Source organism: Pelodiscus sinensis, chromosome 2 (genome assembly GCF_049634645.1).
Source record: "Pelodiscus sinensis isolate JC-2024 chromosome 2, ASM4963464v1, whole genome shotgun sequence".
NCBI classification, from domain to species: Eukaryota; Metazoa; Chordata; order Testudines; family Trionychidae; genus Pelodiscus; species Pelodiscus sinensis.
Window position 1 is genome coordinate 243,777,298 of NC_134712.1, and position 11,672 is coordinate 243,788,969.

Sequence of the window (11,672 nt, forward strand, 5' to 3'; positions counted from 1 at the left end):
TTTTTTGAGGTGAGGAGACCACATCTGTACACAGGATTCAAGATGTGGGCGTACCATAGTTTTATACAGGGGCAATAAGATATTCTGGGTCTTATTTTCTATCCCTTTCTTAATAATTCCTAGCATCCTGTTTGCCTTTTTGACCGCCGCTGCACATTGCGTGGAAGTTTTCAGAGAGCTTCCCTGGTGCCTGGGGGGTAAGAGGCTTAAGGCTGGGGCAGTCTGGGACGGGAGGAGGCAGAGCACCCCTAGCCAGCTCCTTTCCACATGTGAGGTGATTCTGTCTCTTTTCTGTATAATTTTACGAGAAGCAATCCCATTTCAGGACCATCACATTTTCCTGGAATAACCAAACCCTGACCTTTCTTTTAAGTTGTTATAAGAGGAAGTTGTATATTTAATTTGGTGGTCTTACTGTTTAGGGGGAGTTCTTGAACACATGGACACACAGACAGACATGCTCTCTCAAATGTATGGTAGATAGACCAACGTTAACTCGAGTGTAGCATAGAGGTTTTGTATATAATTAATCATGTTCATGTTTTTAGTTCTATTTAATTCCCTCTAACCTGGTATTGTTTCCTGTTCAGGTAGGCCTGAATTGAATATTGGTTTAAAACCCTTAAATTAGGGGAGGCTGAGATCCAACCTCTGCAGCTTTGTTCCATCTCTAGTTAATAACAGGTTAAAATATATTAAAATGTTCATGTACACTTTGTAAAGGAGGTGCTAGGTACAAGCATTTTTTTTTTTGAATAATGTATGCTATGAAGAGTCTGAATTTACTTAGCAACACTTTTATTCATTTTTTGGCTAGATGGGTGAGGGTTAAAGATCCACATAACCAGGCAGACTTGGTGCTCATAATACAGTCAGATATTTGAAGACACTGCAGTTACTCAGACAATCTGTTAACCAAGCTTGCTTTTTCTTTCCAGTACTGACGTTTATCCTTATAGTTAAAAATCACATGGCTAATTTTCAGAAAGAATAGCTGATAAGCCAATATTTGGATTCAGTTTTCTTTTTATTTAATTATCTGAAAAGCACTGCATGAGCTATTGCTGAATTCAGAATGAGCCTCTATAAAACCAGTTTTAGTTCTCATTATGTTAGTAATTCAAGGAAATAGAAACAAATTCATTGAGCAGTGTAAAATACTATGTGCCTTCAAAGCACTTATTATCTATTATGCATTTCTTAATGTTCTGTAGTGGTGCATGAAGTCCTGAAATATTAACTTCATTAAAAGTTTAACTGAATAATCAAAAGGAAAGCTTACAGTAGTAGGTTTGGTACTTGAATGAACTTTCTTCAAACCAGCCAGAAGCTTGTGTAACAAGATAATCAAAGCTTGTATACAAATTAATGAAAAATAAACATCAGTTTTAGATTTTTTGTTTATATAGATTTTTAACCATTGAGTTCTCTTATATATTGTTTGAAACACTGTTATTGTCACAAGTTTTGAGTTTTTTAGCTCTTTCTTTAAAAATTAGCAGAGACATTTATTGTTCTTTATATCATAATACAGTGTTATAGCCTCTCTTCTGATAGTATTAAGTGCTAAAACCTAACTTTATTTGGAAGGCCTTTTGTAGGATATGCACAGACAGGAGAACTGTATAAAAACAGATGTGGATATGTTTTCCCACAGAAAAGAAGCAATTATGTTTAATTAGTTCAAACCTCTGATTTTGCTAATGTTAATAAGTCGCTAAGATGTGATGACACGGTTTAAACAGTGAACCCTGGTGCTGAAATAAAGCCTTTAACATGTATAGGGCATGTCCTTAATGTTTTGTTTATTCCTGTATACCTGTGTCTATAACAAATTCACAATTTTGTATACCTTGTGAAATAAATAAATATAGGGAATATTTTCAACTACTCAGTGAGCTATTCCAGACAAAGTGGTAGTGTGGAAAATAGTTATGTGGGGAAAACATTTTTTTGATCAGTTGTTTTGAAAAGTTGGAAAACACTGTTCTCTTTTGCTGCCTAGAGCCATGACTTAAGTTGTATTATTGCTAGGAGGTAGGTAGAAAAGTAACTTGGTAATAGCTCTAACTACTACCCTTTATTATGTGGCTGCTGTTGAGTACCTTTTTTGGTGCTTTTTATAAATCACATCTAGTGATATCAGCTAGAAACACATCACATGTTATATAAATATCAGATGCCTCTAGTCTGCTTGTTGAATGTGAGCATGGGGAGTGCCAAGTGTCTAGGTTATATACATAGAGAGAACTGCAAAGAAGGTAACATTAAAACATAAGGTTTTGTTCTTCTCCACATGTCTTTAATAGTCTAATTATTATGAGCCTATTAACAGTTTACTTGTCTAGATTTTTTTTTCTTTGGGAGGGAATAGAGTGCTGCCAAATGTGTTCTATTAGATAACTATGCTTCCTCCCTGCTCGACCCCCAGTTAGGGTCTACACTGCAATTAAAAATCTGCTACTGGCCCATATCGGCCTACTTGGGCTCTAACTGTGAGGCTGTTTAATTGCAGCATAGATAGGGTTAGCCGTGGGGTTTAACTGAAGTGTAGACATACCTTTAGAAAACTGTAATGGAGCTCTACAGTAAGGATGTTAAAATGCGGTTAATTGACTAGTCGATTAGTCGATGGAATTTCCTTCGACTAGTCGATAGGCACTTCTGCATTCCTTCTTTGAAATGTACAAGAGCCCCAATGGGGGCTCTTGTACATTTCAAAGGAGGAATGCAGAACTCTGCATACAGCCCGGGGTCAGTAGGAAGTCCCGCTGACTCCAGGCTGCGCGCGGTGTGCCTGCTTTGAAATGCATACGAGTCCCCAGTGAGGGGTTCTTGTGCATTTCAAAGCCATGGAGCCCAGGGTCAGCAGGGGACTCCCCAGCTGACCCAGGTTCTGGGGAAGTGCCGCATAGATCCCGGGATCACCTGGGGAGTTCCCAGCTTACCCCAGGCTCCACTGTGTCTTTGAAATGTGCAGAGGGGGCGCTTCTAAAAGGGCAGCACCACACAGCTGAGATCAGCTGTTCAGTGGCTTCACCTTTGAAACTGCTGCCCGTGCACCTTTCAGAGGGGCAACCGTGGAATCTGAGGGCAGCTGGGGACTCCCCAGCTGATCCTGGGCTCCCTGTGGCATTTCTCCGGAACCTGGGATCAGTGCCCAGCTGATCCCAGGTTCTGGGGAAATGATGCTGGGAGCCTGGGATCAGCTGGGGAGTCCAGCTGACCTCGGGCTCCACGGAGGCCCCTTTGAAAGGCGTAGAGGCGGCATTTTAAAGGGGTAGCCCGCCGCACAGCTAATCCGTGGATCAGATGTGCTGCAGCTGCCTCTTTGAAATGCCACTTTGAAGTACCCCTTCCTGCCCCCCCCCCCCCCTTTTGCTGCCTCTCTCTCAAAGAGGCAGCAAAGAGTGGTGTTGGGAGATATCGACTAGTGGACTAGTCAAAATACTATCCGATAAGCAAATACTTATCGGATAGTCAACTAGTCTTTTACATCCTTACTCTACGGAGGGCTGAAGAACAAGTGGCTAAAGAAAATGTAGTCTTCTCTCTACTCCCACAAGGCTATGTATCTTCCTCCAGTAACTGTCCATCTTTAGGCCACATGGATAAAACATTTGAGGGCAGGATGAGAAGCTGTATTCAGCTCAATTCCTGGATTGCGGTCTGTTCAGTTCAGGACTGTATTAAAAAATTTTGATTTTTTTTTTAAATATACCAAAAGGATGCCAGTTTGGAAAAGTGATTCCTCCTCTTCCCTCTTTAAAGTAACATAGTTAATTCTAGTTAATGTCGTTGCTGGAATCAGTTGAATAGCTTTTGTCAGATTTAGAATTTAACTGTGTTATACAGAGGGAGCGTAGATGAGGTATAAATCAACACTTGTATTCCCCTCCCAATAATGTATAAAGGCTACATTTCATTCATTTTTCTTAAAAAAAAAACTTGAACATCATTTAAATAATATGAAAATGGTGTCCAAAATCTCTGTTTTTATAGGCAGCTATCTAAAGATAATCAAAATTTGGGACTAATAATTTGAAAGGGGGGGGGAATCCAAAATTGTACCATCCAGCCAGAGAGTCCATGTAAACATCCTTACACACACACACACACACACACACACACACACACACACACACACACACACACACACACACACACACACACACACACACAATGCTTTTATCAAGTAGCTAAATTTAAGTCAGTAGCTTCTCAGGGAATACAATTACTGACCCAATCCAGTTTCACAGACTTCCTGCTTCCTGGGAGGTTAATTTGTACCGTCCTTTGGGCACTATTATCATAATAGCTAACATTTTGAGTAATAAGACTGACTGACTTATTTTTTTATTTTAAATTGAAATAGTGGTTCTGCCATGTGCGTGTTTTGGACTTTCCCCTTCTTATTGTGAACCAAACAAAAACAAAGTGAAGAAACTCAAAAGTAAAGACTGCTTTTTACAAAACTCCTTTGCTTTTCATTGTGTCTGATGCAGCAAGACTGAAAGATGAATGAAATGTTGACATGGACTTCAGACTATTTCTGTCTCCATTTTAATCCCTCTGTTCCTCCATATAGCCAATACTGTTCTAATGTGACCAGAGAGATTGCCTTACTATGAGACACTTACCTTTCTGGTATGAAATGTTTTGCTTCAGCAGTCTACTCAACAGAGCATTCACTAAAATAATTCTGTTCAAATTCTGCACCCATTGTCTTAGTTCTTGAGCATCTGAGGTGGTGCAGGTTGGAACATTCCCTTTGGACTGCGCAGTTGGTTTAGTACAGAGAGAGTATTTCAGTCTGATTATTTTGACTTAATAGAGTTGTGTAGAGACGAGTAGGTCCTTTCTATGGAGAATTTCAATATTGAGAAATTTTGATTTCATTCCAATTTGGAATAAAAATTAAAAATGTCAAAATTATCTATGGAATGGAAAGCTCTGGGTTCCCTGGCATAGGTGGGCTACCTCTTAGCTAGAAACACTGGAAGCTGTGTGGTCCCTGACTGAGGGATAGGCTCCCTGCTGGGAAGTCCTTACAGCTTCACTATGCAGGAGCCCAGCAGGTGAGCTGCTGAAGAGTCTGGAATCAGGGGTTCCCATAGCTTACAGGCTTCTGGCTTCCCATCAGCCCACCGGCAGGAAATTGTGATTTTCATTGATTTGACCAAAGCGTTTGACACGGTCAACAGGAATGGGCTCTGGAAAGTACTTGGAAGAATTGGTTGTCCTGAAAAATGTATCAACATTGTTCGGGCTCTACATGATGGGATGCTTGGTTGTGTCCTTGACAATGGAGACACATCGGCATCTTTTGAAATATCAAACGGAACAAAGTAAGGATGTGTCCTTGCTCCTCTCTTGTTCAACATCTACTTTTCAATGATGCTGTTAGTTGCTTTTAAGGACTGCATGTTGGGTTTCGAACAGATGGCAGTATTTTCAATCTCCAGAGACTCCAGGCTCACACTAAAGTGGTTACTACAACTATTTGTGACTTTCTGTTTGCCGATGACTGTGCATTGCTGGCTCATTCAGTGAAGGATGCACAGGAGCTTTTTGATCGCTTTGTTACTTCTGCTCACTGTTTTGGATTCACAGTGAGCCTCAAGAAGACAGAAGTTATGTCTCAGACTGTCTGGAAAGAGCCCGGCACTCCAGTGATTACTGCTGCTGGTACAGTCCTTAAGGCTGTTGACAAGTTCTGCTACCTGGGAAGTGTACTGTCCTCTAGCATAAATGTGGATCATGATGTATCTGCTTGACTAGCGAAAGCCAGCGCTGCCTTTGGAAAACTGACCAAATGCCTATGGAATGACTATGGTATTACAGTGAACCCTCGTTTATCGCGGTAGATAGGTTCCAAACCCGACCGCGATAGATGAAAATCCGCGAAGTAGGATCCTCAAAGCCTCGGGGGAAGCCGGCCGGGGGGCATCCCAGGCGCGCCTGGGCTGCTCCCCCGCCGGAGCCCCTCCGCGGCTTTCAAAGCCTCGGGGGAAGCCGGCGGGGGGGCATCCCAGGCGCGCCTGGGCTGCTCCCCCGCCGGAGCCCCTCCGCGGCTTTCAAAGCCTCGGGGGAAGCCGGCCGGGGGGCATCCCAGGCGCGCCTGGGCTGCTCCCCCGCCGGCTTCCCCCGAGGCTTTGAAAGCCGCGGAGGGGCTCCGGCGGGGGAACAGCCCAGGCGCGCCTGGGATGCCCCCCCGCCGGCTTCCCCCGAGGCTTTGAAAGCCGCGGAGGGGCTCCGGCGGGGGAGCAGCCCAGGCGCGCCTGGGATGCCCCCCCGCCGGCTTCCCCCGAGGCTTTGAAAGCCGCGGAGGGGCTCCGGCGGGGGAACAGCCCAGGCGCGCCTGGGATGCCCCCCCGCCGGCTTCCCCCGAGGCTTTGAAAGCCGCGGAGGGGCTCCGGCGGGGGAACAGCCCAGGCGCGCCTGGGATGCCCCCCCGCCGGCTTCCCCCGAGGCTTTGAAAGCCGCGGAGGGGCTCCGGCGGGGGAGCAGCCCAGGCGCGCCTGGGATGCCCCCCCGCCGGCTTCCCCCGAGGCTTTGAAAGCCGCGGAGGGGCTCCGGCGGGGGAGCAGCCCAGGCGCGCCTGGGATGCCCCCCCGCCGGCTTCCCCCGAGGCTTTGAAAGCCGCGGAGGGGCTCCGGCGGGGGAGCAGCCCAGGCGCGCCTGGGATGCCCCCCCGCCGGCTTCCCCCGAGGCTTTGAAAGCCGCGGAGGGGCTCCGGCGGGGGAGCAGCCCAGGCGCGCCTGGGATGCCCCCCCGCCGGCTTCCCCCGAGGCTTTGAAAGCCGCGGAGGGGCTCCGGCGGGGGAGCAGCCCAGGCGCGCCTGGGATGCCCCCCCGCCGGCTTCCCCCGAGGCTTTGAAAGCCGCGGAGGGGCTCCGGCGGGGGAACAGCCCAGGCGCGCCTGGGATGCCCCCCCGCCGGCTTCCCCCGAGGCTTTGAAAGCCGCGGAGGGGCTCCGGCGGGGGAGCAGCCCAGGCGCGCCTGGGATGCCCCCCCGCCGGCTTCCCCCGAGGCTTTGAAAGCCGCGGAGGGGCTCCGGCGGGGGAGCAGCCCAGGCGCGCCTGGGATGCCCCCCCGCCGGCTTCCCCCGAGGCTTTGAAAGCCGCGGAGGGGCTCCGGCGGGGGAGCAGCCCAGGCGCGCCTGGGATGCCCCCCCGCCGGCTTCCCCCGAGGCTTTTTAAAGTTTTGGTAAGGATCAATTTTATGTTCACAGTACAGTGAACCCTCGCTACTTCGCGGTTCGACCATCGCGGATTCACGTATATACATAATGTAATGAAAAAAGTCCGCGAAGTCGTGAATCCGCGATGGTCGAACCGCGAAGTAGCGAGGGTTCACTGTAAACTCCACACCAAGATAGCAGTTTATCAGGGAGTTGTCCTGAATGTCCTGTTGTATGGCTCGGAGTCATGGACAATATATCGTCGCCATGTTTTGAAGCTCGATCAGTTCCATATGCATTGTCTGAGGAAGATTGCCCATGTGAACTGGTGGGACAAAATTCCTGATACGGAGGTTCTTAAACTGTGTGGTGTCATGGGCGTGGAAACAATGCTTATGAACAAACAGTTTCGCTGGATTGGTCATGTTATGAGGATGGATGATACACGGATACCAAAGATGGTCTTTTATGGCCAGCTTGCTCATGGAAAGTGCTCTATCAGTGGTCAATATAAGCTCTATAAAGACATCTTAAAGGCCAATATGAAGTAATGTGGCATATCTCCCAAACTCTTGTCCTGGCAACAAACCATTGTACAGGTTCTTAATTGCTTTGAGTGTCAGCGTATCCAGGCATTGCAGGAAAAGCGTAGGATCCGAAAGGAACATACAGCTCCTGCAGCTGGCAGCTTTTTATGTGACATCTGTAATCAGCTCTGCCAATCAAGGATTAGTTTACTTGCTCATCAGAGGCATCATAGAAGATGAGATCCACTGATCAACGGCTCAGTCAAAGAAGAGATCAGAGCAAGTGGCTAAAGAGGATGCAGTCCTCAAAAAAACTATCTGCTTTCTGCCTGCAGTTTCTGTTGAATGTTTTTGTTTCAGATTGGCATTTTCTATCACTAAAATATTTGCTTCCTGTAAGAATTTCTGACCCACTCCAATATTTAATTTTAAAAGTAATATGTCAACAAACGTTTTTAGGACTATTGTTCCAGTAGCAAAATTCTTCTTCTTTAGTTATTGTTCAGTTTGGTTTTTCCAATGATAAGGTCATATTCTCTGGAATTAATTTTTATCTTCTGGCCTGCTTTTTATGGATCTTTGTCTGTGTATAGGATGTAAGATTTGTTAACGCACAAATTTTGGATCAGGTTCCAGTTGCCTTTGGCATAGTGAAAAATGTGAAGATCTAACAAAACACTTTTCCCTTGTAGTCATGCCAGTGGCCTATTGTCTGTTCAAAAGATGTGAATTACCGAATGATTCTGTTAATAGTAATTACAAATTCTTATGAGCTGGTCGCTGATTAAAGAGTTCCATGTTAACTTTAATGGTATAATACTCTGTCCATCAGCACACAAAAGTGTAGGTAGGACTGTCATCTAATTTCATAAATGATTGCTGGACTTATCATCACTAGCTTATCTAGAATTCAATGACTCAATCACCATAAAATGATTATGATCCTAGATGCATTTAAACTGAAAAGATGTGTTTGTTCACAATGTGTCCTTATATTTTTAGGCCTCGGAGTAGAGGAAAAACTGCAGTGGAGGATGAAGACAGCATGGATGGGTTGGAGGCAGCAGAAACAGAAAACACTGTGGAAACAGGTAAGGAGACATACACTATCAGCATTGTCATCTTGTCATTTCTCTTTTAGAGGTGTGTGCATGTAGTTATGCAGGAAAATAATCTCTTGCTTTAATATGACACCATGAAACAGGTGTTTATAAAAACGGAAGACTGCATTTTCTACCTTTTAAGAATAGTCTAAAGGGAAATTTTAAATGTTCTTTTGGTAGTTCTACCACTCTCTAACAGAAATAAAATACAGTAGCAGTCATTTGTGTATTATATGCTAAAATACAATGTTATTCGTTGCCCTACAGTAATAGTTAACTAAGGAAATTATACCACAGGGATGGCCAATGTTAGTGCTCTCTGATGCTGTTTGGGGGAAACAGATCAATTTTCTAGTCCTGTTGTAAATATTTACATTGAGGTAGTACCCAAAGGCCTTAATCAGGAGTCAGACCCCATTGTGCTGGGTGCGGGACAGATATAGAAAAGATGTAATCCCTGGAGGATTTCTAGTCTGAAGACCAAAACAGAGATGAATTAAAACATATAAATGAATGGGTATGATGAAGAATTTGCACAGCTTTCTTAGCTTCATGTATGTAGTTCTTGGAAATCTGTTTAGGCTGTGATTACCAGGCAGGATTTTGTAGCAATATGACAGAGATGAGCCTTAAAAAGGCATGTGAAGGAAGGAAGAGAATATGGATTTTTTAGGGGAGCTTTTTCCGTACATGTTGGACAGAGTGAAAGAAAGCACAGCAGTGTTCAAGGGAGCAGCTGACTGGTGGGCAGGAAAGGCTGGGAATGCTCTGAGTGTAGGCGGGTGTCCACATCTCAGTGAGTTACTAGATCAGCTAGGGAGAGTGAAGTTAAGTTGTGAAGGACCTTAAAGGTAAAGACAATACTCTTGTATATGATGTAGATGTTATGGGGAAGCCAAGGGAAGGACTTGAATGGCCAGAATAAGGAGTCCTCTTAGTAGCAGTATTTTTAATAGACTTTGGTAAAGCAAAGTTACAGTTGTCAAGGCCATAAAACAGGAAGCTGTGATAGGGCATGAAATTATGAGGACGTGGATAAGAGATTTAGCTGTGTCATCTGGTATCTTGCTTCCCATTTGCTAAGAGTTACCAAGTATTGAGGAGGCTTCGTGCTCAGCCTGTAGGTTTCAGGGCGAGCTTTAAAGTATTCAGCAATAATCCTTATTGATAAATAGTTTGAGAATGCAGAATGAGTTCGTGTAAATATAAACATGTAATGTGACCTTTAGTAACACACTCCACTACTCTGTACCTCTAAACTGCGTTCTTCTCTCTCTTGTCTATTTATAACATGAACCCTTTGAGGCCTGGGCTGTCTCTTGATATATGTTTATATCCTATATAAATGTAATTGTGCCCTGATCTTGGTTGAGGCCTCTAGACACTCTAATATTTGAGTAGTATTATTTGTATTATAAGTGTCAATTGAATTCAGAGTAGGGATGTTAGAAATTGTTTAATGTAGTTAATTGTGTAACCACAGCAATTCTTAGTGGTTATACGATTAATCAATGGTCCCTTGGGGTGGGGGCGCTCCCAGCACCACTCCCGGGGAGCCTCTTGCCACCCCATGGAAAAGCCTCTGTCCATGGCAAGCCCAGGCCTCTGCGGACGGAGGCTGCTCTATGGCAGCAGCCTCTGTCTGTTGGGGGTCCGCACTCCCTGCAAACAGAAGTTGCTTCCCAACCCATGCTGCTGCCTCTAGAGGCAGCAGTGTGGGGCAGCAGGTGGGAGCTGGTTTTTAAACTGGCTCCCGCCTGCTGCCCCACCCTCCTGCCTCATATTTAAGGAGAAATCCAGTTTCTCTTTAAATATGTTGATGCTACATGCTTTTACTGCGTCAACAAACTGCTGCAGTGTCTAGTTACCTTTGCAATAGATATCTTTTCCTCTAATACCTTTTCTCACCAACTGGCGGTGCTTCTCTTTCTGGCTTCTCAGCACTGCCTTTTCAGCCCAGAACTGCATCTCTTTTCTTCAGGATTTGTTGGCCTGTCCAGTCCCTTATCCCTGTTCTTTATTGGCCACAGTTTTCCTTCGCTCATTTCCCTCCCTCTTCATGGTCTGTGTATGCTTTATAACGGCCATACTGGGTCAGACCAAAGGTCCATCTAGCCCAGTACCCTTTCTGCTGACAGTGGCCAGTTTCATTTGGTGACCCCTAGTTCTTATGTTGTGGGAATAAATAAATAACTTTTCCTTATTCACTTTTTCCATACCAGTCATGATTATATAGACCCCTGTTATATCCCCCCTTAGTCTCCTCTTTTCTAAGCTGAAAAATCCAAGTCTTTTTAATTTCTCTTCAAATGGGACCTTTTCCAAACCCCTCATCATTTTTGTTTCCCTTTTCTGAACCTTTTCCAATTCCTCCCACCTGACAGCCCCTTCTCCTCGATGAGTCCTCTCTAGTACTGCTTTCTTTCTGAACCTCCTTTTACCACCACCTCCAGCCTACTTTTGTGATTCAGTGAGTCCCAGTCCCTCTTGACTCTAGCATCTGTCAGACCTCTCCATTTTTCCAGCTAAAAATAACATGGGGAATCACTTTTGAGATTCCACCATCTTCTGATGAATCAAGAAATGATGGGTTAGAATGCTCCTCAATTTTATTGCTGTTTGCCAGAGTATTGTATTTTTGGAGAATTTTGGGAAATCTATTGATGTTTAAAAGATTGTTACTGTTACGTGGTGCCTGGAATGTGCTCTTTTTGGTAACAGCATAAATCTAAAGCAATAAATAACAAAACAAATACATCTGAGGAGCCTCTGTTGTTTTGCATTTTTGTCATTTTCTTTTCTATTTGTGTATTTCTAATACTGAGCTCCTGCTTCTATTCTCCTGTTTGTAGATTATTGC

The 11,672-nt window shown here is 44.8% G+C and overlaps 1 protein-coding gene across 13 annotated transcripts in view; it reads left to right on the top strand.

The window, feature by feature from the left end:
• The window catches only part of KMT2C (lysine methyltransferase 2C), a 354,350-nt gene that overhangs the window by 70,292 nt on the left and 272,386 nt on the right, over positions 1-11,672 (top strand). For all 13 annotated transcript variants that reach the window (XM_075922783.1, XM_075922788.1, XM_075922785.1 and 10 more), the window contains one exon: positions 8,712-8,800. In XM_075922783.1, the coding sequence (XP_075778898.1) occupies positions 8,712-8,800 (89 nt within the window). The remainder of the gene's footprint in view (positions 1-8,711; positions 8,801-11,672) is intronic.